Consider the following 26,127-nt stretch of genomic DNA (forward strand, 5'->3'; position numbering starts at 1 on the left):
AGCACTTCCCTCTCCAAACTGACATGGAAAGAGCTCTGGACAGTTGATTATTTAAAGCTGTCGGGAGTGTTTAATTTAACCCTGGATTCATCATTCCCAGCTTGTTTCCATCCACCAGGCACCCGAGCTCCCCCTCTCTGTGTAAACTCTGCCGAGCCCTTCACCTCCAGCAGATCTGTTTCCCGGTGTCCCCGCGCTGCCTGGCACAGCGAGGAACGTCCTTGTGCCAGGGGCTGTGGGCACAGGCGGCTCGGGGGGCTGTGCTAGGATTTTAGCTGGGTGTCAGGAGGTGGATGTGCCTCACCACTGCCTGGGCACGGTGGGAGGGAGCCCCTAAACACTCATGAAAGGATGACACCCATGGGAAGTGTTTCTTACGGGAGGTTATCCTCTGGAAGTGTTTTATTTCCTTATCTGCTGCAAACCCCTCGCTTTCCTATGCCTGTGCCCAGCTGTGCCAGGGCTCTGGGATCCTCCTGGGCATGGCTGTGGCTCCTGCTGCCATCAGCCCTGCTTTTGGCATTCCCAGGGCAGGATATGGAGTGCTGGTATAACTGAGCTGTTCACGGGAGCGCATGCCTGGCCCTAAAGTTCACCGTGTGTGAACGTGTCCTGAGGCAGGAGCAGTGCCCTGCCTGCCATCCGCAGAATCCCAGCCTGCCCTGGCATCCCCTGGGTCATGAAAGATTCCTCCAAGTCTGCCTTAGCACAAAGTTAAGCGTAGCACAGACCCAGCTCCATTTATAGAAACCTTCAATTAGAGGACAGCATTTTCCCAAGTCCTGCAGCAACACAACACACTTTGGCAAAGTCAAAAAAAAAAAAAATCCCTGTCAGATGCCAGCCCCGTCCTTGTGATGACCCTTGGGACAGCAGTGCTCTCTCAGGGCATGGCTGTGAGTGCACAGGGCGGCTCTGGGAGAGCACTGCAGGTGCTGGGCAGAGGAAGGGCTGAGATGCATTCTGTCACTGCTGTGCTGGGGAGGTGTTTGTGGCAGCAAGGGCAGCACTGCCTGTGAATCCCCATGTGGCTGATGGGTTCCTAACAGAGAACCCCACCTCTCCACAATCCAGGAGCAGTTTGAACCTGGATAAATCCATCATGCTTATGGGGTGTTTTTTTCCCCCTCCCTAGGCAATGGTTGATGTGGAAAAGTGCCCAGGAAGGGCTGTCTGGGTGGAGAGAGCTGCCCCATACTAAAGAGGGACTGAGCACAGCACAGCCACCACCCTGAGGTCACATCCATGTCCCAGAGTGGTGCCAGGTCTCCTGGTACAGGGAAAGGACCTGGAGCAGCAGCAGCAGCATGTTGTGCTGACCAGAGTGAGATCCAGGCAGTAGTGAAGGCAGGGAAGGGGCAAGAAAGGAGCTGCACCCCAGCCCAACCACAGTTTGCTGCTGGGAGGGAGAGAAAGCCCAGCTCAACCAGCCCAAAATCTCCCCCCTAGGCAGAGCTGAGGACTCCTTTTTGTGCAAGGCAGTTGGAAAGACTTGGCTCCACCATCCCTTCCACATCCCATCGCTGGGATGGCAGGAATCCCCTGCTCCTTGTGCCAAGAGCCTCTGGCCAGGGATGAGCCAAAAAGCTCATTTTCAATCTTTCAGTCATGGGACTGGAAGAAGTTAATATGCAGCAAGAGAGGGAGTTAGTCAGAGCTGCCAAGTAGGGACCAGGTTTTTTATTAAGTGGAGAAAAAGCATCTAAGTAGCCTGGATTAACTGGTTAGAGCTGGCAGGCCAGCCCTGCTCCTGGCAGGGGCTGTGGGAGCTGCTGTGAGAGGCTGTGAACCCCTGTACACCTCCAAAGGGGGGGTATGTGTTAAAGAGCCCTTCCAACCCACAGCACCCTGGAGCCAGCGGATGCTGGTGGCCTCAGAGAGCTCTGTGGTGACAAGGAATCTCTAGCCAGAGATGTGTCATGCACACACAGAGCCACAGATGATACTGGGGAGATCAGAGAAATGGCATTTATGGATGGTGCTCCAAAACATGAATTCCCCTTTCAGTGAAAGGGATGAGATTTAACCCCAAGCTGAGAACAGGTGAATATTAGGGATCCTTCACCAGGCTCTGCCAAGCACTGGAGTCTGAGCAGATACTGAGCAGAGGATGCTCAAGCTCTGAGAGCCTGTTGGAGGGTACTATGCCCTCACATCAGTCACCTCCAGGATGCCCAAATCCCAGTTCTCCCAGGTACCACATGATGTGGGCACGCTGGCATCACCCCGCACACCTCCCCTAGGCAGGCTGGAATAGCTGCCCTGTGAACTCCCTGGGCATGGAATGTGCTGGGGCCCCCAGCGGGGTGGAAGGTAAGAGGGTCCCAGCCACAGCTGCCTTCCCAGTGCCCACACTGGCCCAGTGCCCACAACTGAAGCCTTTCCCCTTCTCTGCTTGCAGCCGGCGTTGGAGGTGGGATCTCGGTGCTGGACCATGGTGCTGTGAGGGCGAGCAGACCCTGCCCACTGCCCTGTGCCAGCATGTGGGCTGCCCCTGGCCACTGGCTGCCCCTGGCCACACTCCTGCTCTGCCTCCTCCTGCAGCAGCTGGGCAGCAGCAGGGCATGGAAGCAGCACGCCCCGCGCCTTCGCCTCACCTACAAAGGTAAGGGGTTCCTCGGGGTCTGCACCTTGCCTGGGAGGGCTGGGAGAGCATCCTCCAGGGAGCAAAAGGATGGTCAGGGCTTGGGGACACAGACAGCCCTGTGGTCGCGGCTGTATTCTCTCCACACTCTGGGCCCTCAGGATGTTTCAGGGGTGCAGCTCCAAGCACAACCCCTGGGGATGCTGCACCAGTGCTGCTGCCTTTGGAAAAGGAGGCTGAATGGAGAATATCCTGCCCTGATCCAGCAGAACACTGGGACCAGAGGGGATGTGTCCTTCTGCTCAGATGCACTGGGGACGTCTCTTGGTGTGTCCTGGGCTGGGGCTGAACTGGATACCCCTGGGGAATGTCCCCTGCCTTCAGCTCACAGGGATACTGAGCCCCAGAACAGACTCATCAGCCTCTTCCTCTGCCTCCCACCACCACAGTCCTACCCCAGCTCAGCCCTTCTGCTTTTGACCCTCCTCTTCTGCCAGGAGAGACTGATTCCCTGTTCAGATCACCTCCCTGCTGCACTTCTCCCTTCCTCCCTGCATCTGTCTCTCTGTTTGGATGATGAGTTCCTCAGGGGAGGCACAGTTTGCTCCTCTCAAGCCTGATGCAGAGGGGGGACTGCTTTGTCCCCACCTTGCTTTGAAGATGCAGCAAGGGCAGACTGACAGGTAGCACAAAACACAGCCCAGAGAAGTGTGGAAAGGGAGTACCTAGAGAAAGTCGACAGGGGAATGACCTGAGCAGCTAGAGCAGAACCCTGCCAGCTTGGCAGCTTCTCACCCTGCCATGAACCTGCAGCATGGATGTGGCCAATTGAGCTGCTTTCAGCTTCTCCTATGTGAAAAACAGCATGAGCATCCTCCTTTCCTTGGAGGATGGCAGCTCAGCACATCCCTAGTGCTGCCCTGGATGTGACCACTGGGAGGGCTGGCCCAGCCCTCTCCCCACCTGAGAGAGGGTGGAGCAGTTTTCCCATGGGCAAGGCACTCCAGGCTCCAGGGCCATGCTCTTGGCCCACTCCATCACCCTGAGAAGCTGCTCTCCAGGCAGGGACAACCAGCACAGTGAAAGATGCTCCCCTTTTGTGGCTGGAGAGGGCTGGACCTCCCAGGGGTGCAGGATATCTGTGTGAGGAGAAGGCCCTGCTGATAGCCCAGCTCAGCTCTGCCTTTCCTTGGAGCCAGAGGAGGCAGATGGGGCTGCTGGGGCAGCCGGAGAGAAAGGGCACTGCTGACTTCAAAGCCCCACAGTGTCCCCGGGCCAGGCATGCCAAGAGCCCTCACGCCTTGGGCAGAGGCAGAAGAGGAAGCTCCCAGCATCAGGAGGGCTCAAGCACGAAGTGAACAATGGCGAAGGGATGTGACTCACGGACAGCACGGGGCAGGTTCAAGGACACAATGCCTTGAGAAGTTTTGGTTTAAAAACCCCTAGGAAAAAAAAAATAAATAAAAGGAGGCCTTTGAGAGTCCATCCACGGGATCAGCCTTGCCCTCAGATCCCAGCATGGGGGGGCAGGCAGAGCCCTCGGTGGGGCGGGGGGAGAAGACGTAAGCAGGGTCGAGAGAAGGAAATGACAGCAGCGAGGGCCGGGAGAGCACAGGAAGGATGGGGCACAGGGCAGGGGGCCAGGAACAACAGCAGCGGCTCCCACCCCGCCGAGGAGGTGAGGAGGAGTTTATAATAGCACACAGGGGCAGCCTGGGCTCGGCTGGGTCAGGCTGGGTCAGCCCCGGCGCTGCCTGAGCTCAGCCTCTCCTTCCCCAGGCTGTGCAGCAGGGAAAGCACAGCACGGCTGCCGGCTTCTCCTGCGGGAATATCCCAGGAACTGGCAAACGGCTCCTCTGCCAGGCTTTGATCTGCAGCCAGGCAGGACTCAGGAGCTGCCACCACACAGCAAGCGCTCCGGAGCACGGGGTGGTCGCGGGGCTCTGGTTATCACTCCAAGGGCTGCCCTGGCACGTCCCTTATCAGCCAACAGCAGTGCGGGGCCACAGCCCGATTTAGCACCAAGCTGGCTCTTCAGGGATCTCCTCCGTGGGCTGCTGGGCCTGGTGAGGGGGAAGGGGAGAGGGCAGCCCTCCGGCACAGCCGGGCTGTGACCCCAGGAAGCTCGGGGTCACCCTGCACGGGGGATGCTGTGGCTGAGGGGCAGGCGGAGATGATGGATGGGACAAGGCCATCCATAGTGGTCCCGGCAATAAAGACAAACACCGTGGCCTTGGGAGATAGGGAACACAAAGGAGAGGATGTTTCTCCGGGCTCACCCATAGATTTGGCCATGGCACGGCTGCTGCAAAGCCCCCCTGGTTCCCTGTCTCCAGTGTCGGGTTTGGATCTGATGACCCGAGGATGAGAAGAGGCTGGTTTTTGTGCAGCAGCTTCCTGGGTCTGGATCCCAGCACTCGATGTCCCCTTGGTGAGGGACCAGAGCCCATGGGGTCAGGCTCAGACCCTCCTGGTCATTAACCTGCCAGAGGGAGCAAGTGCAGGGCAGTGAGTCCTTCCAGGGCTCTCCCATGTACTACCAGAGGCAGCAGAGAGGCCTCTTCCATCGCCCTGCCTGACCTTGTCCTCGCACAGGGCTGGTGCAGGTCAGACAGTGACCAGCAAGTGACATTCACTAGGACCAGGCTTGCACCCATTCCTCTTAATTACACTCATGTACTGGATGAGCCTCTGCCCTCCCACCCCGACTCCCCTCCCCAGAGCCCTGCCTGACATTTCCCCCGGATCAGGCAGGTCCTGGGAGCGTTGGCGGACACAGGAGGGTGAACGATGCACCGCACCCTGTTGGAGATCCAGCAGGGACAATGGCCCGCAGGAAGGGACAGGAATTCAGCTGTTAATCCCAGTCAGCTGGTGGGAAATGGCTTGGAAGCCTTCTGCCCTGTATCTCTGGTACCCAGAGGAGAGCCCTTGGGCACACGAGGGAAGGCAGGGAGTGCAGCGGGGCTGCGCAGTTTTTGTGGCAGCAGGAGGAGAGCCAGGAGCTCCCTGATGTGGTTTGGAGCTGCTGCTGGCAGAGGAGAATTTGTGTCCCAGCCTGGCTGCTGGATCCGGGCACGGACCCGAGGGCTGCCTGGCCCAGCAGGGACCAGCGGACGTCAGTGGCGTCTCCAGCCCGCAGACTCTGGCCCCGCTTCCCCTCTGCCCTGGAAAAGGAGTGGAAGGAAGTGAGACAACCTCCCGGGTCAGCCGGTTCCCTTTGGATGGAGCCGTGCCTGTGCCCACGTCCACCCCACCTACAGCCCGGGCCGCACGTCCGCCCTCGCTCCCGGGCACGCTGCATCCACCTGGCCAGCAGCGATTCCCCGGACCACCTCCTTCCCTCTGCTCCTGACACACTGCTTCGCTCCATGCGACTTTGGGCAGACTTTCAGCCCGGATCTTACAGGTTTCCCTGAGTTTCCAGCCACATTCCACCTCCATTCAGCCCCCATCCAGTGCAGCCCATCTCCATTTCCCCCTCCCACGGCCTCACTTTTGCCCGTCACCCTGCACTGCCCTCTATCCCCAGCCACGTCCTGTCACTTCTGGAGAGGGAAGAGATGTGTCATGACTTCTGGAAGCTCCAAGGACTGCCTCACTGCTGGTTTTCTCCGTCTTGACCCCTGAAGCAGGGCTGGGGGGTGGCAGCTGCTTCGGTCCCGTGTCGGTGCAGCCACTGCTCTTGCTGCACGGGGAGGGGCTCACCCCACAGACAGCCCCCAAACCTGGCACTGCACATCACGGACCAACACTGGCCCCAGGGATGTTGTTTCCGGAGTTTTAACCAACACAACAGCTTATTGTCCTCCTCACACACCCACATGGCCACAACTGTGCCAGAAGGGCCAGGCGAGCCACCCCGGCTGCTGCATGGGAGGAACTGCAGCCAGAACTGCAGAGCCTCTCCCCCTGTCCTGTCTCTGCTCCCAGAGGAGTGCATTGGGTCATGGCACCCTTGGATCTTTCCCAGAGCCAGTCTAATGCTGGGTTTAGGCTGTGCCTCAGGACGCAGAGTGGGAAACGTGGAGTGCTGGGTTGGGAAGGCACTGGAGGCACAGATGGGGATTTCCCCTACAAGGGCCAGTCCCAGTGCATCCATCCATCTGCCTGACATGGGGTAGAGCCCAGCAGCCACTTCACAGACTCAGAGGCTTAGGGATGGGGGCAGAGGGTGTCCAGAGCAGGTTGTGTTGGCTCTGCTTCCATACAGCCTTTCCTTGGAGGGATGCTTTGCTCCAGCAACAGCAAAAACCTTTTTTATGTAAACTCCCTTGATCTAAAGCCCGGGGAAAACACACCAGGAGTCACAGCAAGTGAGTCACCTCTCTGCTCCATCCTCTGCCCACGTTTTTAGGGTGGCTTTTGGGCTCCAGGAGCTCCTCTGGAAGGCAGGCTGGAAGCTGAGCACTCCAAGCTGCTGGGGCTGAACCCCTGTCCTGCCCTGTGCCTGCAAACCAGCCCAGCCAGGGCAAGGTCAGCGCAGTTCTGCTCTCTGTAGGAGTGACTTTTTCCCACAGCTATGCACGTGGAGGAGGCTCCATGCGGAGCTCAGGGGCACCAAGGGTGGTGGGTTTTGCCAACGCAGTGGCAGGAATGTCGTGTACCCTTGGAGCAAGGATAGGTAACCAGAGCTGTCCCAGAGAGGGAGGCATGGGGCCTCTGGCTGCGGGTTGTGTCATTAATGGGTGGGTTTCTCAACACCTTGTTTGTGTTCCTCAGACCTGCTGAAATCCAACAGCTCTCGCCTGCTGCTGGCCTCAGGGGATGAGATGGATTTCCAAGCCCTCTTGGTGGACGAAGACAGAGCCTGGCTGATGGTGGGAGCAAAAAACCATATATTCCTTCTCCACCTGGACCATCCCAGCAGAGAGCCTGAGAAGGTCAGTGCTGGGAGGATGGTGGCCCTGGCCAAGCTGGCCTCTTCCTCCCTGGGAACCACTCCTTGTCCCAGCGCCAGGGCGTGGAGGTGGATGTGCTCTGAACTGGGCTGTTCTAATCTCACCAGGGACACATTTACACCAGGATGTCTCAATCAGTGGGGTCAGCCCATCCCTGGTGGAGCTGAGCCCTGCTGGGAAGGGCTGACGGCAGAGGGACAGGGTGGCTTGGCCAGGAGATGTGACCTGGGTGGACTGCGGGCAGTGCCCAGAGCCCTGCTGTCACACCTAGTCCCTGCTGCTGCCTCAAGAGCTCCAGCAGCGAGTCCACTAATGTCATCCCAAGACATCCTGCTGGCTGGGTGTACGGCCGGAGCCCAACAAAAGAAAATCCCATTAAGGCGCTGGAGCCTGGTGTTCCCACAGGCTGGGATCCAGGAGAGCCTGCCCACTGCCTGGGTGGGCCACGGCACGCCCAGGCTCTGTCCCCACGCCAGGTTCACTCTGAGTTGATTTGGCAGGCTGCCCACTGGGCCCTGGGGACTTGGGGGGGGGGTGTCAGACCTGTGCCAGAGCAACCCCATGTCCTCGCTGTGCACCTGAGCCTGGCAGCGCCTGCTGGCTGAGCCTGTTCCCGCTGGTGCCACGGGAGGCTGAGGGAAGCAGGGGCTGCATCCATGGGGTCTTTGTGTTTCAGATTTTCTGGCCAGCCCCCAGGGAGCAGGTCGAGCACTGCCAGCTGGCAGGGAAGAACGTGGAGGTAAAGTAGGGCTGGCAGCCCCCACCCATCACCTTTGGCAGCTCAGCAATGATATTAAACAACCCCATCACCCCGAAAGGGAGCCTAGGGGTCTGCCTGGAATGGCATTGTGGAGCCAGCCAGAGCCGAGCCCAGCTGAACAGCTGCCAGGACAGGGTCTGGCCAGGCTCCACACCTCCAGCAGTCACCACAGCTCAGCCCTGACAAACATCTCCCCTGCGCAGACGGAGTGTGCCAACTTCATCCGCCTCCTCCAGCCCTTCAACCAGAGCCACGTGTTCGCCTGTGGCACCGGCTCCTACCAGCCCGTCTGTGCCTTCATCCAGCTGGGAGCCCGGGGGAAGGTGAGGGACACCCTGGACAGACATATCCCTATGGCAGAAGGTGCCAAGAGACCCCTCTCCCTGGGAGCAGCGGGAGAGGGAGCCCCAGAGCCTCAGGAGGGTGGCCAGCCTGGTGCAGTCCCTGGCATTCACATGGAGAGAGCATCTCTGGCTTGGGACTGTCAGGGTGTCCCAATGGGGATGGGACCAGGTTCTGGCATTCCCCGGGAGGAGCCCACTCATCACAGACACACCAGCCTCCTTCCCATTCTTTCCCCCAAGTTCCAGCTTGTTCCCAGGCTCCCCCTGGGCTGACATCTCCCCCTTGGCTCTGGCAGGGTGCCAGGGCTCCCCGCATGCAGTTGGTGACCCACTCCTTGGAATCGGGGCGAGGACGATGCCCGTACAGCCCCCAGGAACCCTTCACGGGACTCCTCATCGGTAAGAGGGAGTGAGGAGCAGAGGGGATGTTGGGAGGGGAGTGCTGGGAATAATCTGTGCTGGGAGGTGCTGTTCCCACCCACACCCCCCTGACCCTGCAGGTGGGGAGCTGTACTCAGGCACCTCCAGTGACTTCATGGGCAGCAGTGCTGCCTTCTTCCGGACCTGGGTCCACGGGGCCGAGCAGAGCTACATCCGCACGGAGCAGAACCAGGACCACTGGCTGCACGGTAGGACCTCTCCTTCTATCTGGGGAGGGGCTGGGGAGAGGCTGGGGCCAGAGCTCTATTCTAGGCCCTCTCTCCTTTCTGGGGGGGAAGCACCGATGAAGCCCCTGGTGGGACCCATGCTTCAGCACATGTTCCACAGCCTGAGCACTGGGAATGGTGTTCTGCCTCCTGGGAAGCCAGGTCTCCATGGGCCCTGTATCCCCTCAGTGCCTCACACTGTTCCCAAGGGCTTTCAGGGCAGTACCACAGGGTGGGATCAGAGCACAGGGCCACATTGTGCTGCTCCTTCCCCCCTCAGAGCCCACGTTCGTTGGTGCCTATGCCATCCCCGATACCTACAACCCCCACGATGATAAAGTCTACATCTTCTTCCGTGAGACGGCCATGGACGCTGGGCACTGGGAGCAGCGGCACATCCACGCCAGGGTGGCCAGGGTCTGCAAGGTCAGTTGCCAAGGCCAACACCCTGTGGCCTGTTGTCCCACCAGGTGGGCTTTTACCTGCTCTGGACCAAGGAGCATCCCAAGCAGAGGAATGCGAGGGTGTCACTGCACGCCTACCACAGGCAGAAAGCTCAGGGCTGGGGGTGTCTCTCTGTGGGAATGAGGAGGGCACAGCAGTGGAGGAGACTCAGAGAGGCTGGACTGATCCTGGCTCTTGGTGCCTGGCAGAACGATGTTGGAGGGAAGCGCAGCCTCATCAACCGCTGGAGCACGTTCCTGAAGGCCCGCCTGGTGTGCTCCATCCCCGGGCCTCAGGGCACTGAGACCCACTTCGACCAATTGGGTGAGTGCCCAGCCCTGTAATGCAGCTCCACCATGGCTGCTCCCTCCAGCACGCCCCCAGGATGCCCACGGGCATCCTGTGCCTCACCTCCAGCCCTCTCTTTGCAGAGGATGTTTTCCTCCTGCGCACCCGGGACCCCCAGAACCCCCTTGTCTTTGGGCTCTTCACAGTCTCCAGGTGAGCAGGACCCTCATGTGGGACAGTCCCTGTGTGGGACAGTCCAGCCCTCACCAGTGCTGCCCCCCAGGGAGCTCTGTGGGGAGAAGGGCAGCACCACCACGCAGCTGGAGGAAGGGCCACCAGCATTTCCCTGCTTTCCCTGCCGCTGGTTCACCAGCACATCGCTAAACCGCAGCTTTGGCATCGGCACAGCCAGGGATCCCTGGGCGGCACCGGCTGTGTCAAAGCGATTCCTGTCACCGCCGGGGAGCCGTGCGTGACTCCAGGGCTGACAGGGCTGACAGGGGCCAGCGTGGGCTCGAGGGGGGTGGCTGTGCATACACCTGGTCCCCGTGGAGCAGCCGGGACACTGAGAGCCCTGTGCTTCCCGACAGCGGTGTCTTCAGTGGCTCTGCCGTCTGCATCTACTCCATGGCTGCCGTGAGAGCCGCCTTCAGCGGCCCCTTCGCACACAAGGAGGGATTCGACTATCGCTGGGTGGAATACAAGGGGCGAGTCCCCTACCCCCGCCCCGGCACGGTAAGGGAATGGGGAGCAGCTGGAGGGGGAGTGGGACGGACTGGCCTGGCCCTAATGCAGCCCCTGTGTCACACAGTGCCCCAGTGAGACGTACGACCCCCTCCTGCAGTCCACCAAGGATTTCCCCGACGAGCTGATCAGCTTCATGCGCAGCCACCAGCTGATGTGGGAGCCCGTGTACCCGCAGGGCCGGCAGCCCGTGCTGGTCCGGGTCAATGTGCCGTACCGGCTGCGGCGGCTGCTGGTGCACCGGCTGGACACGGAGAGCCGGGACTACGACGTGCTCTTCCTCGGCACAGGTGGGAGCTCACCCCGGCTCTGGGAGCGCTGCCACCACGGGGCAGCTTGCGTGGCACTCTGGTCCCCCAGCCCGTGGGTGCTCCCAGCCCTGACAGCTCCTCCGCCCGCTGCCTTCACAGATGACGGCAAAGTCCTGAAGGTGGCCCTGGCCCGCGGGGTGAGCCGTGGCCCCGAGGTGATCAGCCTGGAGGAGATCAGCGTCACTAAGGTACAGGCAGCCAGGGTGGCCCCACGGGGGCTGAAGTGAGAGGGTTGGACCCCACAGCCTCCCGTGGCCCTGACACCCTCCCTGCAGGCTCTGCAGGAAGCCACTGGCCGCTCTCAGGGAAGTTCTCACCTCACTGCTGGGGGCTCCCACCCGCCCTGTGCCGCAGAAAAACACCGAGGGGTGCCAGTGGGACTGCAGCCAAGTCATCTTCCAGCTTCCCATCCAGTCCCTGAGGGGCCATGCGGGTTGCACTTTGGAGCCCACACTGAAATGGGAGGGCTGAGCCCAGTTTGAAAGGAGGGCTGCTGGGCAGAGCTGTCCTGGGCTGCCCACGCCAAGCAGGGCCAGCCCAGGGCCAAGGCTCCTTGCATGGAGCAGGTGACCAGGGACCTGGCATCCTGTAACCCCTGGGGGCACAATCCTACTTGGTAGGCTGGGGCGCCTAGGAGGGACTGACGTGGCTGCAGCACCCTCTTGTTCCCCCTCCAGGTGCCTTCTCCCATCCTGGACATGAAGTTATCACCAAAGCGGGTAAGTGTCCCTTCTGCTTCTCCCTAAAGCAGACCGGGGACAGGGATAGAGGGCAGCTGATCCCAGCCACTCTGCCGGGTCCCTTGGCCCCAGGGGGCGCACATTTATGGAATGGGATCCTGCCAGGGCTTTAAGGGAACGGCAGGCTCTGTCTCGCACTCCTATTGTCCCCCAGTGTCTCCACCCCAGCCCGGGGCAGGGCTCTGCTCCCTGCCAGCCCCGGTCTCCAGCCGTGGGTGCTGACTGTCTCTGTCCCGCTTGCCCGAGCAGCAGGAGCTGTTTGTGAGCAGCACCCACGGGCTGCTCCAGCTCTCCCTGTACCGCTGCGAGCTCTACGGCAAAACCTGCACCGACTGCTGCCTGGCCAGGGATCCCTACTGCACCTGGGACAGCAGGACCTGCGCCCCACACCTGCTCACCGAGAAGAGGTGGGTGTGTGCCCGGGCCAGCCCTGCACCCCCCTGCAAGGAGAGGCTGTTGGGAGCAGGGAAGAGCAAGCGGCAGCGACCCACCCTGGAGCTACACCCATCAGCCAGATCCCTCCTGCCGCTCTGCCTGCCTGCCGCCCCTTCCTAGTCCCCGTTCTTGAGGCATTGCCGCGGAGGGATCTCACAGCCCTCCCTGCTCTCCCACAGGCGTGCTCGCTGCCAGGACGTGCTGAAAGCTGACCCGCTCAGCCAGTGCCAGGACACGGCAGAGGGTGAGCGCCAGCTCCGGTGGGGGCAGCCAGCTGTGCCCAGGGAGCGCCATGCCCAGGAGGGCGGGCGGCACCGCGCTGGGAAACCAGTGCCCCCACCGCGGGCTGGCTGCTCCGTGCTGCCCTCCCTCCCTCCGGTCGCACAGCCCCACTCAGGGCACTCACCCCCTCCCCTGCACAGGGACAGCCGCGGTGGAGAAGGTGGTTTTTGGGGTGGAGAAGAACTCGACCTTCCTCGAGTGCCTGGCGCGCTCCCCGCAGATCACGATCCGCTGGCTGGTGCGGCGCGGCGAGGAGACAGCCCCGAGCGAGGTACGGGGACAGGGCAGCAGGGACGAGGAGCAGGGGTGGCTTTTATCCCCAAGGACTGACGCACGAGTTCTGTCTTTGCCCCAGGTCAGGAACAACGGACATTTCTTGGTGCTGGAGCAAGGGCTGCTGATCCGCCAGCTGTCGCGGGAGGACGTGGGCACCTACGAGTGCCAGGCGGTGGAACGCTCCTTCTCCCGGCTCCTCACCCGGTACAGCCTCCGCGTCATCAGGCATGAGGCCACGGAGCTGCCACCGTACAAACGGAGCAGGGGGCTTGAGCCGGGAGGGACCCACCAGAGCCCCCGGCCCCGGATTGACCTGCACCCGGGCTCCAAGGGCTTCCCGCGGGCCCTGGGGGCACCGGGCAACAGCCTGGACGCCTACTGCAATGCCCTGCGGCTGCAGGAACGGCAGCGGCAGCGAGCCTGGCACAAGTGGCAGCACCCGTCCCCGGACAGCAAGAACGGCCGGGTGCGGAGGCACCCGCAGCGCCCGTGAGGGGCAGAGGGAGCCAGGGCTGCCCACAGCTCTCCCCCCCGGTCTCTCCAGGACCCTCCTCGCACGTCGGCCCAGCTCCGGGACGCCTCTCGCCTTCCCGTGCAGAACCGCCTCGCTGTTACTACCTCAACCCCCGCCAGCCCCGCGGCCTCTCCGCTCCCCACGGGGCACCGGGGCCAGGGCACGCAGCCCCTGCCGCCTCTCCGAGACTCAGAGCTATTTACCTGCAGAATATTTATTTTCCTTGCTTTCCCCTGGCCTTGACTGATGATCAGCAGCAGCAATAATAAGGGAAGGGCAAGGGCCAGCTGTCCCAATGGTTCCCTGACTCCCGCAGCACCCAGCCCAAGCAGGGCCAGCCGTGTGATGCCTCCCTCTGCTCTGGAGGCGGCAGAATGTTCACCTGGGTGGCTGCCGAGGTGTGGATGGAGCCCAGGTGCTGCTGGAAGCAGCAGGACACAGTTGCTGGCTGAGGCTGGGCTCCAGGTGTGCAGAGATGCTCATGCCCAGCCCAGCTCCAACCCACTTCAAATGACACCACTTTCCTTTTATCATTTTGACATTTATTTTTCTGGGAAAAGAAAAAAAAAAAGAGAAGCAACAGGCAGTTATACCAACTTACAATTTATTATTTTTTTAAAAAATGACATGAAACACAAGTAAAAATAAATACATCATATAAACAACAAATTGTTCAAAGTCTCTGTTCTGGGAGATCAGGCGAGCACATCCCGTTCGACAGAGAGAAGAGGGAAGCACATGATCATGCGTGGGGCCAACCGACCGACCCACCCAGCTAGCAATACTTTTTCCAACCACAACAAGACAGGCCACAAACTAAGGCGGTAGTAAAAAAAAAGAAAAGGAAAAACAAAAAAGAAAAATAAACCCAAACCAACAGAAAACCCCAAATGAGACTCAGTGATGGATTCCTTCAGGCTCCCACGGACGTGCCAGACTCCAGCTCTGAGCCGGGCACCAGGAAGCAGCCGAGGCAGTGGTGGTGGTCCGGGAGGTGGCAGAGGTTGCTCTCCCTCACTTGCCCCATCATCCCTGCACAGGGAGCACTTGCTCCAAGGTGCAAGGAGCCATCCCTCACTATAATCTAGTTGGACTATGGTCCCTGTTCAACCTCTGCCCTCCCCCCCAGCCCTCCCCCACCTGTGGTCCTTCCAAGACTGGATCAACAGAATTTATTCCAGGGTGGCGAGAAATACCAGCTGTGAGGGTATTTGCTGCACTTGTCCCTGCTGGCCTGGAAGCCACCCCGAAACCAGCAACAATCCTCGAACCTTCAGCCTCTTGAGTTTGTTGCCCAGAGAAGCTGTGGCTGCCCCATCCCTGGAAGTGACCAAGGCCAGGCTGGACAGGGCTTGGAGCAACCTGGTCTAGTGAAAGGTGTCCCTGCCCATGGCAGAGGGGCTGGAACAAAACAAACTTTAAGGTCCCATCCAACCCAAACCATTCTATGATTCACTGACATCATTAAGTCAAAATACACATAATTTCTAGTGAAGACCCCGTGGAAATCCCACCCTTTGCTTGCCAGAATATTTGCTTTCTCCAAGTAGCTGCACCCAACCTCCCCACCCTCCCAGATACTCCAGGACAATGTGAAGCAGATCCTGCCCAATATGGGCCAGGCTGGGCTGTGTTGTGACCACCTTGCAGCCCCCCAGGAAGCCCCGAGAGCCGCATCCGCAGTGGGGGCAACAAGCCCACCAAGCCCAGGGCACAGAGCAGCAGCAGCCGCCCCGTGCCCATGGCACTATCCCACAGCGGTACCCAGCCTTCACCCGGTCCCCAGGAGAGCAAACCTGCCAGCAAAGGCAAGGGCCAAGGGCTGGGTGCCAGCGTAGAGGGCCAGCTGACCATTCCTGAGGTCCCCATAGATCTGCCCTGGCCTTGGGCTGTGCTCAGATATCTTCCTTACTGTCCAAAACCCTCTGCAGAGAGTCCTGTGCTGCTGTCCTCAGTGTCACCCGCAGCCCCTCTGAGAACCAGCAGCTGCTTCCCATCAGGTCATTTGGAGACAGAAATCCAGCAGCAAAAGAAGAATTTAACCCACGCAGGGAAAGCCCCTGTTCCAAGCTCAGGAAAACCAAGAGAGAACCCTCTGCAGCAGTCACATGCTGGAGAGGAGAAACCTCTGGGGAGAGCAGACGAGGGAGAAGAGCAGGCCCCACGGGAGGGGAGTTTTAGAGCTTAGAGAGCTCCTCCCTCTGGGGAATAACCCGCACCCCCCTGTGGCTTCTGTGGGGCCGAGGAAATCCTTCCCATGGCACTGTGAGAGAGCAGGTGCCTCGGAGCAGCCCCAGCCACTGCCAGCTCCCATGGGAGCCCTGTGGTCAGGGCATCTCTGTGACCACCTCAGCCGAGGCTCTGCCAGGGCCCATCCCCTGCCTAGGGGGGCCCAGGGCTGGTGGCTGGGGCAGAGCTGGGGCTGGGGCTGCACGTGGGCACTGGCTGTGCAGGGCCCTGCGCTGCAGCTGCCTGCTCCTGCAGATGTTTGCCAGCTGCGCGTCATGCCCAGGGCAGCCGCACACAGGAGGGTGCCACGGCGTGCACAAGCCGTGGCCACACAGCAAGCGGAACAGCCCTCACACCTCGCCCTGGTGCTGGGTTAACAGCCAGCCCGGCCGGAGCACATTCTGCACCCTGTGGCAGCAGAATGGCAGTCATCCTCAGCTCCTACAGCCACAGGGCTCAGGCTCTGCTGGGGGACCACTGGAGAACATCAGGTGGCAGCACAGGGACGTGCCAGGGCCTGCTCTGGAAGCCCTGGGCGCTCTCCTGGAGAGACAAGGAGCAGAGAGGTGTGCAGTACATCCAGACCACGGTGCTGACTGCCCCCGGCCACATCTTCACACCTTGTCCCAGCACAGGCCCCATTCAGAGATGACATGGGAGGGTCCCGTGGATGAGCCCCACTACCCTGACCACCACAGGAAGGGCTGGGGCAGCTGCAGGGCTCTGGGGGGGTCTGCTCATGTTCCCACCTCCCACACGTGCCCACAGGTCTCAACACTTGCTACTCTCGACAAGGAAAGCCCTTGCCTAGGTCCATTCCCCATATCCACAGGAAAACTGACAGCCTCACAGGGATGCAACGGACATCTGGGCAAGCTGGTCATACAATCAGTGTCACAGGGTAGTGCATGAGGTGGACACACAGAGCACAGGAGGGCATGACTCACAGATGCAGCACTGTCAAGTCTTTGGAGAAACTTGCATGAACACCATCAGTTAATTTGCTTTGTTACTTTTGTGGGGGGGTTTGATTTTTATTTCCATGGTGCATCCAAAGACAAGTTGTCCAGCAGTTTGCTCAGAACCCCTCGGTTTTCAACTCCTAGGATATGTTAAAGAAGAAAGCACTATTTTAATGTTTGTTTTTTTAAAAAAATAATTAAAATAATTTGCATAGCTAAACTGTTGATCTAAGGCTTCTATGAATGGTGTGGTTATGTTTGACAGACAATGTCCATTAAACAGAGAAAGACACTAGGAAAGCCCCATAACATTTTTTTATTGTGTTTCCGTAACACACGCGTGCACACACAACCCTCTCTCTAAGGAAGGGAGGTCCCCATCTTCCAGCACCCCTTTGGTGGAGGATGTCAGGACATCCTGCCCTTTCCTACACCTTGTTGGTCCCAGCAAACACCAGTGATTGCAGCCTCCATGGCCAAGGGGTCCCCTAAAGGCTACCACCAGCTCCAGGGACATCCAACACAGGCGAGCACAGCTCCTGCATGGCGATACCCAGATGTGACACGGAGCTTCCTGGATTTCAAGTGTCCGTCCCAGCGCGGTCACACGCACGCACACTCCAAGTCCAGCTGCACCTGGGTATCCCAGCCTCTCCCTAGGAGCCCTGGCCCAGAGAAGCAGCTGGGGTGCTCGCTGGCAGGGCCAGGACTAGGCTCTGCAGGGAGGCCACTCCCTGTGTGGGGAAAGGCACTTCCCCAGCAAGAGCTCTGTTGTCCCAGCTCCACACACCTCACAGCTCTCCTTCTCACTGGGAATGAGCACAGGAGGCTTCCATGTGTACTCCTCCACCAACCCCATGACAAGAGGATTCCATCCTCCCTCCAGCTGCTCAGCACCCAGTGCAGCTCCTGCTCTGGCAGAATGTCCTGATGGAACACATCCAACCGGTGCCACTGGGGTCAGCCACAGGCCACCTCCACAGTAGGCCCTGCTCCTAGGCTAGGCTTTGGTCAACCATCTGCTTCTGTCCCCACACAGACAACCCAACAAGCGACCACTACATGATGGAGGCCAGCTTTTTATTTTTTTTAATATGGAAATTAATTTAAAAGTAGAAAGAAAGACTCCCCCAGACAATAAATACTATGCCTTCATGAAATAAATTAATGTAGAGATTCTGTGCAGGGGAAAGTCTCTCCAGTCACAGATTCAACAGCAACTGGCACTGGTCCAGTGTCCCCTCCCAACCTTCTCCACTGCCTGGTGCTGCTCAGAAGCAGCAGCGAGCCCACCCACCCCTGGATCTGGTGGGCCACAGCAGGGTGAGACGTGGCCTTCACACAGCCTGGCAGGATGCAGGGAAGTCAGCAGGATTCCCCTCTGATGGCCACCAAGGCATGTAGCATTGCTCCACTCATCTGGCCTAGCACACAAAGGTGGCATCAGACTCACAGGGCCAACCTACCTTGGATGGGACCCTCCAGAAGGGCCTGGGGGAGCCCCCCACCAGAGCCCTGGCACAGGAGCCTGCCTGGAGCCCTCCACTCACACCAGTCTCATGTGAATTTGAAGAGGGTGACAAATTGTGGGGTATTTTCTTTTTTTTTTTTATATATTTTTTTTCTTTTCTTTCTTCTTTTATTTGACATCAATCCCCTCCCTCCCTGCCCCAATATACACAATGTAGATGCCTCCCCACTCCCTCCCCATTAAAAACACTTTGTCCCCAACCTCTGGTGGAGTCACCCCCGGCCCACCCCTCTCGCAGTGAGAGAAGTTCACGGATAAGGCAGTTCATGTGAGAGGGAGCTCGGCCCTGCCAGCGGTCAAGCCTGCACCTCCAGGCCTGAGAAGGGCAGTGACTCACAACACCAAGCCTCCACGGCCAGACAAGACAGAGAACAGAGACAGACAGACAGACAGAGCGTGGGGGGAGGCACTCCTACAGTTTGCATTGCTGCTTCCCTCCTCCCCGGCTCTTGCTCTCCCAGCTCTCAAAGGTCCATTCTATCCCTCTCCCATCTCCCAGCCCCTAATACAATTCTTATCCTCGACAGCTAAAAAACAACAAAACCAAACGAAAAGAACAAAACCACCCCCACGCCACACCCTTTGCATCCTTCTCCACCCAGTGCCATGGCCCAGAGGGAAAATCCTGACTCCCAAAAAGGTCCTGCAACTTTTGCCTCCTGGCAGAGCTGAGACCGAGCAGGAGCTGGGCCTTTTTATTTCCCTGTGATCTCTATGACATCGTCGTCTTTGTCCTCATCATTAGAGCTGCATCCCACCTCTGGGACCTCCTGGGGTTCAAACTGAGGCACCTGGGACCGAAGGAGACCCCCAGCTGGGTAGCCCGAATGAGGGGACATGTAGCCAGGGTAGGCAGATGCCATGCTCCTGGGAAGGCTGCTAGGCAAGACGGGGGCTGGGAAAGGAGCAAACATCCTGGGCTCGGGCAGGAGTGACTGCGTGAAGGGAAGCGAGTAATTGGGCAGCACCCCTGTCAGAGAAGGGTTTAGCATGAATGAGGGGACGCTGGCGGTGGCTGAGGTAGCAGCAGAAGAGCTGGCGGTGCCGGCTGTCAGCAGAGGGTCAGTAGTCACAGGGAACACCAGATGAGGGTCTGAGAGTAAATTGGGCAGCTGGTAATAAGAGGAGCCAGTGCCCATGTACAAGGAGTTTCCTGGCTGGGAGGCAAATGGATGGGTTAGGTTGTGGTTTAAAGAGACAGGAGGCATGGTGAACCCACCAGAGACGGGGTACCCGTGTTCGTACGGCTGCACGGATGATGGCAACTGGCGCTTCTTCTGCTGCCTCCGGGACTGCTCCTCTGGGGTCGACGGCGACGTTGATTTGCGCTTGTTGCCCCGTAAGTCCAACACCGGGTGGGCATCGCCATGCTGGCTGGTGGCAGGCAGGGCCGAGGACACGGAGGGAGCCATGCAGTGAACCCCCACGCGCTGCTCGGCTCCTCGGGCGGCGGCGCCGGGCGCGTTGTCCGTGCGGGCGGCGTGGCCCTGCGGCGCGGTGGTGCTGGGAGAGCTGTGGCGGGACTCGCGCGCGGCCGCTGCCTCCGCGTACTGCTGCAGCTCGCTGATGATCTCGGGGCTGTCGGGGGAGATGGGCCGAGTGAGCTCCTCTGCGCTGGGGAGCTGCGGGGATGAGGCACTGTGTCTGCCATTGCTCGTGGACTCCAGGGAAGAGCTCTGGGAGCCTGCAAACAAGGAAATGGGGCAGGTGAGAAATATGACCTCAGAGAAAAACCTGTGGGCCAAGAGGCAACAGTGGAAAGGAAGGTGGAAATATCTTGGGGATATGGTCAGCTCTAAACACAGACATGATGGAATACACCAAGGAATGCTGCCCCAGACACTCCAGTAGGGAAGCACATGTGCAAGCCCCACACAGCACCCACAAGCCCCTACCTGAGGCAGCTGTCCGACGGTCTTCATTGCCCTTTGGCTTCCCAGTGGTCCGTATGGCAAAAATCCGACCGTCGCTGGTCCGGATATATGTCCCTGGAACAGAGGCAGGACAACTTCATTCAACAACTTCATTACAACTCCAGTCTCAGCTCAGAACCTGGATCTATGAGCCTGCAAGGTTCCTTGGGCAAGAATAGGACAGCAGTGCTGCATAGGCCCAGTGGAGGGCTTTTACCCCCTTCCTCACCCTCCTCTTTGACCCTTTCAGCTTTCCTAGACTGGAGATCACCCCCTCCCAGTGTGCTGCCAGTGGGAAATGTGGAACTTCACACTTGAAACAGTTTGCTCTGGGAGAATCAGGAAGTGTGTGGCTGCCTCAGGATTTGCAGTGAGTGGTGTGAGAAGGAAGAACTGAGACACAAAATTCAACAGTTCCTCTCAGGGACAGGAGCAGCCACAGCTGCAACAGCCATGCAGCATCAGCACATACAGAGCACGGGCTGCAACAGAGTCACTGCAAACTCAAGACCTCCTTCCCTTCTTGTTTCTTTTTTTCTCAAGGGAATGATTCATGCCTTTACATCATATTCTTTGCTAATTAGCACTGGCCAGGACCCTATCCACAAGTCTTAGCAGGACAGAATTACCTTTTGTCCCTCGGATGATGTGGATGCTCTCACCAGCACTGATTCTAGCTTGTACATCAGTGGATGTGTTTGTACCCGGAATCACAATATCTGGCAGTGGGCAAAGAAACAGAATAGCGCCCATTAAACTACATGTCAGCCACAGCCAGGAGAGGGCAGGTGCACCACCAACCCCTTTTTTTTTTTTGCAGTGCAGTTGTGTCTCCTGTGTGCTGTGCTATAAGCAAGCCTTGGGTTTATTTCTACACAGCACAAGAAGGCAGCAGAGGCTCCAAGGAAGCTAAGGCCATGCTGTCCTGGCACAGCATCTCCAGAACCACCAGTGACAGTATTGCAGGTCCTATCAGGGAAAGTTCACTCCCAACAATCCACCAGGTCCATAGCTTTTGTATACCTCCAGGCACACCTGGAGGAACCACTCAAATGCAGAGAGACAGTATCTTTGCCTCTGACGCCCATCTGCCCACAGCCCATGTGGGCATCTACAACTCACCCTGATCCTCAGTTCACCATGGGCATCCTCAATTTACCATGGGCATCACATACCCAACCCACTTTGAGCAGTAGCAACTCACCTGTGGTAGTAACAATCTTCTGCACAAAGACACCAGCTCGCTGTAGATAGTTGATGGGAAAGTTGACAGCAGGGTTGGAACTTGAGGTTGATCCTGCACCACCCATGGGGACATGCCGGGGCATCATTGGAATGGGGGTGGACTGAACTGGGCGGACACTTGCCACTGGTTTGTCCTCACCCTTGAGGGCTGGTCGCCTAGTGAGAGAGGAGGGAGGAGAGTGCAGCACCCGCCCCACAGTGATAAGCATCATCTGCCCCTTCATTTCATGTCTACAGCATGGGAAGAAGGGAAGGGGCAGGTGCTCACCAGTTCCTCTGGCTAAAGGCAGGGATGCTTGTCAGACTCTGGTCACTGGCTGGGTAATACTGTGCGTAGGACGGCCGGGTGTAGGGGACGGATGCTCTCTTTTCCTCCTCATAGCTCTTCTTGGCTGCTTTCTTCTCTGCCTTGGTCAGCTTGTGCTCCTTCCGGTCGATCAGCAGTGACTCGTGCTGAAAAGGCTCCTGCAACCCCACAGCACCGCGGTTCTGGCACCCACGCACCGCAAGAGGGAACCACCACACCCCGAACGGCAGCCGCCCGCTCCCTGCGGCAGCCTGTCTCCTTCCCAGGCTGGCAGAGCTGGCCATGGCAAAGCACGCGTGGGGGGCACCGCTGTGGATGTGACCAAGGCTCATCTTGAAGGGTGACAGCCAGCTAATGCCATCACCTGCCCAGCCAAGGCCATCACTTACCACGAGCACACAGCGAAAACCCAGGAGCTTTGGCCAGGCCAGGACCACAAGTATGGAGCCCGCCACGATGTCACACAGCCCCCAGAGCCCCACAGCATCTGGCACAGGCCCACTCTGCAGCACCACCCTACCAGTGACACTCCTGTCCCGGTGCTGCCTGTCCCAGCTTTGGTTTAAAGTCACCCCAGAAAAAGAGCTGGCAGCAAGCTGGGATATTCCACTGCCACCTTCACACCCAGCACAAAGCTGAAGAAAGGGGTGCCTGACAAACTGCCCCCAAACCTGTACAGGACAGAGGTGTTTCTGGATGAGTGGAAGATATCACAGGGAAGGGCAGGGATCTTTGGGTCCTCTCTAGAGAATTTTCTGCCTATTCCCACCAGCACCTAGGTGCATCCTTCTTGCCACCGTGGCCCCATCACACTGCCAGACACCTCCAGGCCCTCTCCTGCCTGTGCAAGGCAGTGCCAGCAAAGAAGCAGGCTAGTCTTACCTTGGTGATGAGGTGAGGATACTTGAGACAGGCTAATTGTAGAACAGACTCCTTCATCTTGCTCGGATTGAGGGAGAGCTGAGCAGGGTCAGATTCTTCTTCCACAAAATGCAGCAGATTCTCCACCTCCCGTCGAGTGAAGTTCAGCACTGGGTTCAGATCATCCACCACCCGATCTGGAAAAGAGAGTGAATGGAGTGAGCAGACAAGGGAAGAGATCAGCACTGCTTGCCTGTTGCCCTTCCTACACTTCTGTCCTAATACAGCTTCCTCCTTGCAATCTACACAATCCTCAGAAATATTCTGTAAATGTCAGGGCGGGCAAGGAGAAAAATCATCATGTTCAGATCTGAGCCTGTTTGACCAAGTCAGGTTGACAAGTGCCTGTGCTGCAGACTGCACAGCAAAACTGTGCAGGTCACCAAGCTCCTGACAAACAGGAACACAAAACTAATTATGGATAGCGTCCCATCTCACACAACAAGGCTGTAAACATACACATTCTGGGACAGAACTGCAGCCACATCAGTATATGTTCTCCCACAAATCCCACCAAAAAGGCTCAAATTAATAACTGGGTACTAATAATAACTATGTACTAAAGTGGAAAGCTCAGAAAAGCAGCCACATTCCCTCACTCACAAGAGCCTGAATGTTTTCCTTGAACGTTCCCTCCTGCACACAGGTCAAATGGGAGCACATGGAGAAAACACCTCTATCCAGGACTCTCCTGGGAGCCAGGCCAGCTGCCAGAGGACTCCACCTCAAGTGCACAACAGCAAACTGAGCTGATCATGCTGGGCTACTGCCTCTGGAGTTTTGAGCAAAGAAGGACACAGAGGACACAGAGCTCTCTTTGGGTCACCACAACCCTCAGCTGCACATTCTATGAAAGCAGCTTGACAACTGGAACAAGCCAGCACAAAAGATACTTATGGTACAAAGGCAGGTCAGAACCACAATCAATTAATTATTCTTGACACCTAAGCAAGCGCTAACAGTAAAAGGTGTCAATATATGTTTTCTTCTCTTACTGCAGGAAAACGGAGATACAGAGCTATTTAAGTAGTAACACCCAGTTTAAGATGAGCAATATCCAGGCAGAGGGGAAAATAGGATGAGCAACCCCCTGCATCTCCAGTCTGTTGCAGTAGCCAGAAGAGAAACAGGGGAAGTAAATGGCATAGCAGTGGACCAGGACCACAACCTTGCTGCAGGATGCTGGCTCTACCACCATGAATTTCTTACAGGATCCTATGTCACTGCCAACTTAAACATCAAACGTAGCCCTGGGATGGTGCCTGTCACCTCTTTGTCTGTTTTTCAACCTTAAAAAAAGAAGTTACAAACCCGCAGAAACAGGACTAACAGGAGCTAAGAGGAGTGAAAGCTGAGAGTGGAATGTTGTGCACTTACCTGACATGCCCTGCTTGGAGATCTGGCGGTCATAGATCTTCTTCTCCAGGGTGTAATCAGAAACCAGTCTGTAGATGTGGCACGGCTTCTTCTGCCCGTAGCGGTACACCCGGCACACGGCCTGGGCATCGTGGCACGGGTTCCAGGAAGCATCAAACACCACCACTCTGTTTGCTCCAATGAGGTTGACACCCAAACACCCAGCACTGGAAAATTAAGGCAAATTTCAAACTACTGCCCTAGTCAATTTCTAAAACTTCTAGGCAGGGACAGCCATCACAACCAAGAGTCCATAAAGGGTCTATGGAAAGTTTCCTCCTGTCAAACTTGAAACCCAAGTTTGGTTTCTGAGACTGTTAAGCTGTTGCAGAGACCTAAGGCTGAAATCCTACATCCCTAGGGAATTCAGAAGCAGATGGCACTATCATACCATGGAGAGCATATTACAAAGGAAGTTATGAACCGAAAACCCACATGCATCCAGAACATCAGTATGAGTCCTCTCCCGTGCTCTTCTGCTCCAGCCAACTCACCGTGTAGACAAAAGGAAGAGCCAAACAGAGGCATTGCTAGGATCATTGAACTGGTTAATCAGCCGTTCCCTTTCTGAGGCAGAGGTGCTGCCATCCAATCCTGAGGAAGGAATTAAAGATAAATGTAAAAGCTCTGTATGTCTGGGGGATTTCTATCAGAACAAACCCACTTTCCAAACACTGAGCTTTGAAACTGGATCCAAACCAATTCAAGTCATACTCCGGGATCTCAACTGGACCACTCTGTACCTGTAATATGCCCAAAAAGGCAGGTGCAATGCAGCCAGCCAGGCTGGGACTTGATCAACTGAAAGATCAAGTAAACATTACTCAAGCTTGTCAAGGCCAGGCCTGGGAGCGCTACAACACATGTAGCCCTTTAAGGCTCTGTTTTAGGCAAGGTGGAGAGCGAGTGGGAACAACAGGAACAAAGGCCTCAGGTATGCAGGAAGCTCCGGGAATCAAGAGAAAGCAAAATTGTAAAGGTTTTGGCAAAACCCCAGAAACTAGACCTGAGCACAGAGAGTGCTGGTGTAAAGGAGTGCAGAGGATGTTATGTCTCTGTTCCTGAGCAGCAGCTTGCTTCTGGCAGCTCTGCAAAAATCAGGAACACTGTATCCACCACTCTTCTCAGTCCTAGCCTGCAAATTAGCCACACAAAGCAAAAACCCGTACCAGAAAAAGATTTAAAGCTGGGGAAGAAGGGAGGGGAATTCACAGCCTTGAGCAAGTGAAAGCATTCCACAGTGATTCTGGTTTTGGAAGCAAGATCTAGCAAATAGCCAACAGGAAGCAAAAAGTATCTTTTGCAACTTAAAAAAAGCAGTAGTGTGTGAGATGTCAAAGATGTCTAACATCTTCTAAGTAAGATGTCAAAAGAGGATTTGGAAATTACTGCTTAGCTGCTATCCAACTGACATTGTCTTCCAAAACACCTTAAGTAAGAACAGTGAAAGAGGTTCATGAGGAGAATGCTTCAGCAGAGCATTTTCACACCCAAAGACAACTAAAAGAAGATGGTGGGTAACTTTCAGGAATTAGTCCTTCACATGATCAACAGTGTCATAACAAAAGAGAGGAGGACTGGATGCACTCACTATAGTAGTTGATGTTTCGGACCCAGTTATGAACTCCTCCATCTGAGCCTGGAGGACTCGGCATCGGTCTCTTTGCCAAAAACTCTTCAATGACAGATAAGGTGGACAAGCTCTGGCTGCAAAACCAAGATCTCTGTTTAGGAAAAAGTCCCCCAGCAGCAGAAGTGGAGTATCAGAACCCTTCCCCAACCACGACAGTGCTGATGGTTGTCAAACCCAGTTTGTGCAGAACAACCCTCACTAGTAAATGTGACAGTGGCAGAAGTATAAAACCCACAAATAAAAATCCACATTAATACAAAAAAGGAGATAAAAAGGGGAACTGTCACAGCATTCATCCTCTGTAAAAACCTCGTAGTACCGGGGGGATCCAACTACTCCAGTATTTGATGACTGTAGGATCGGTTGGTGGTACTCTGCTTACCTGAAGACCAAGATCTTGTCTCCAAGCTTCACACTTTCCTCAATTAGGTGGAAAAGTAACACCATCTTGGGTGAGTTCTCCAGGACTCCCGTCTGGTAATCACACAAGATGTCTTTGGCCTACCGAGAAATGAGAGACTATTACAGGTGGAGTTGCTCATTCCCTGTTTACTTCAACAACCCTGTCTCAAGATGAGAGAAATAAATCATGGCAACAAGGTTATTTACATCCAGTTGTTTGAGGTGGCCATGTTACTCCCAACTGCTGCTGCTACCTCCCATTGCAGAAGCTCCAAATGATGAACTTCTTTGATGAATG

General features: G+C 57.2%; 2 protein-coding genes across 4 annotated transcripts in view; one reads left to right on the top strand and one right to left on the bottom strand.

Annotated features, from left to right (window-relative positions):
- The first annotated feature begins 2,414 nt into the window (after window positions 1-2,414).
- Window positions 2,415-13,312, top strand: LOC137480518 (semaphorin-3D-like). Its single transcript, XM_068201599.1, has 17 exons — window positions 2,415-2,605; window positions 7,307-7,467; window positions 8,162-8,224; window positions 8,449-8,568; window positions 8,886-8,988; window positions 9,090-9,218; window positions 9,517-9,662; window positions 9,890-10,004; window positions 10,112-10,181; window positions 10,559-10,703; window positions 10,780-11,002; window positions 11,123-11,211; window positions 11,701-11,742; window positions 12,013-12,170; window positions 12,378-12,442; window positions 12,621-12,751; window positions 12,836-13,312. Exons 1-17 carry the CDS (start codon window positions 2,482-2,484, stop codon window positions 13,247-13,249), a joined length of 2,298 nt encoding a protein of 765 aa, XP_068057700.1. The 5' UTR covers window positions 2,415-2,481; the 3' UTR covers window positions 13,250-13,312.
- Window positions 13,313-13,857: 545 nt separating this feature from the next.
- RAD54L2 (RAD54 like 2) overlaps window positions 13,858-26,127 on the bottom strand; it is a 69,101-nt gene continuing 56,831 nt past the window's right edge. For 2 of the 3 annotated variants that reach the window (XM_068201596.1, XM_068201597.1), the window contains 10 exons: window positions 25,810-25,928; window positions 25,386-25,501; window positions 24,289-24,388; window positions 23,756-23,961; window positions 22,340-22,515; window positions 21,419-21,615; window positions 21,110-21,306; window positions 20,535-20,624; window positions 19,888-19,980; window positions 13,858-19,676 (listed from right to left, as the gene is read on the bottom strand). In XM_068201596.1, coding sequence (XP_068057697.1) covers window positions 18,688-19,676; window positions 19,888-19,980; window positions 20,535-20,624; window positions 21,110-21,306; window positions 21,419-21,615; window positions 22,340-22,515; window positions 23,756-23,961; window positions 24,289-24,388; window positions 25,386-25,501; window positions 25,810-25,928 — 2,283 coding nt within the window. In that variant the 3' untranslated portion in view covers window positions 13,858-18,687. The remainder of the gene's footprint in view (window positions 19,677-19,887; window positions 19,981-20,534; window positions 20,625-21,109; window positions 21,307-21,418; window positions 21,616-22,339; window positions 22,516-23,755; window positions 23,962-24,288; window positions 24,389-25,385; window positions 25,502-25,809; window positions 25,929-26,127) is intronic. The other variant, XM_068201598.1, reaches the window with a different exon arrangement.

This window comes from Anomalospiza imberbis, chromosome 11, assembly GCF_031753505.1.
Source record: "Anomalospiza imberbis isolate Cuckoo-Finch-1a 21T00152 chromosome 11, ASM3175350v1, whole genome shotgun sequence".
Lineage (NCBI taxonomy): Eukaryota > Metazoa > Chordata > Aves > Passeriformes > Viduidae > Anomalospiza > Anomalospiza imberbis.

Coding starts and splice junctions, on each gene's coding strand:
- LOC137480518 (XM_068201599.1), top strand. CDS start 2,482: ATGTGGGCTGCCCCTGGCCACTGGCTGCCCCTGGCCACACTCCTGCTC. Junction 10,704..10,779: donor CCTACCCCCGCCCCGGCACG/GTAAGGGAATGG, acceptor TGTGTCACACAG/TGCCCCAGTGAGACGTACGA. Junction 11,743..12,012: donor TGAAGTTATCACCAAAGCGG/GTAAGTGTCCCT, acceptor TTGCCCGAGCAG/CAGGAGCTGTTTGTGAGCAG.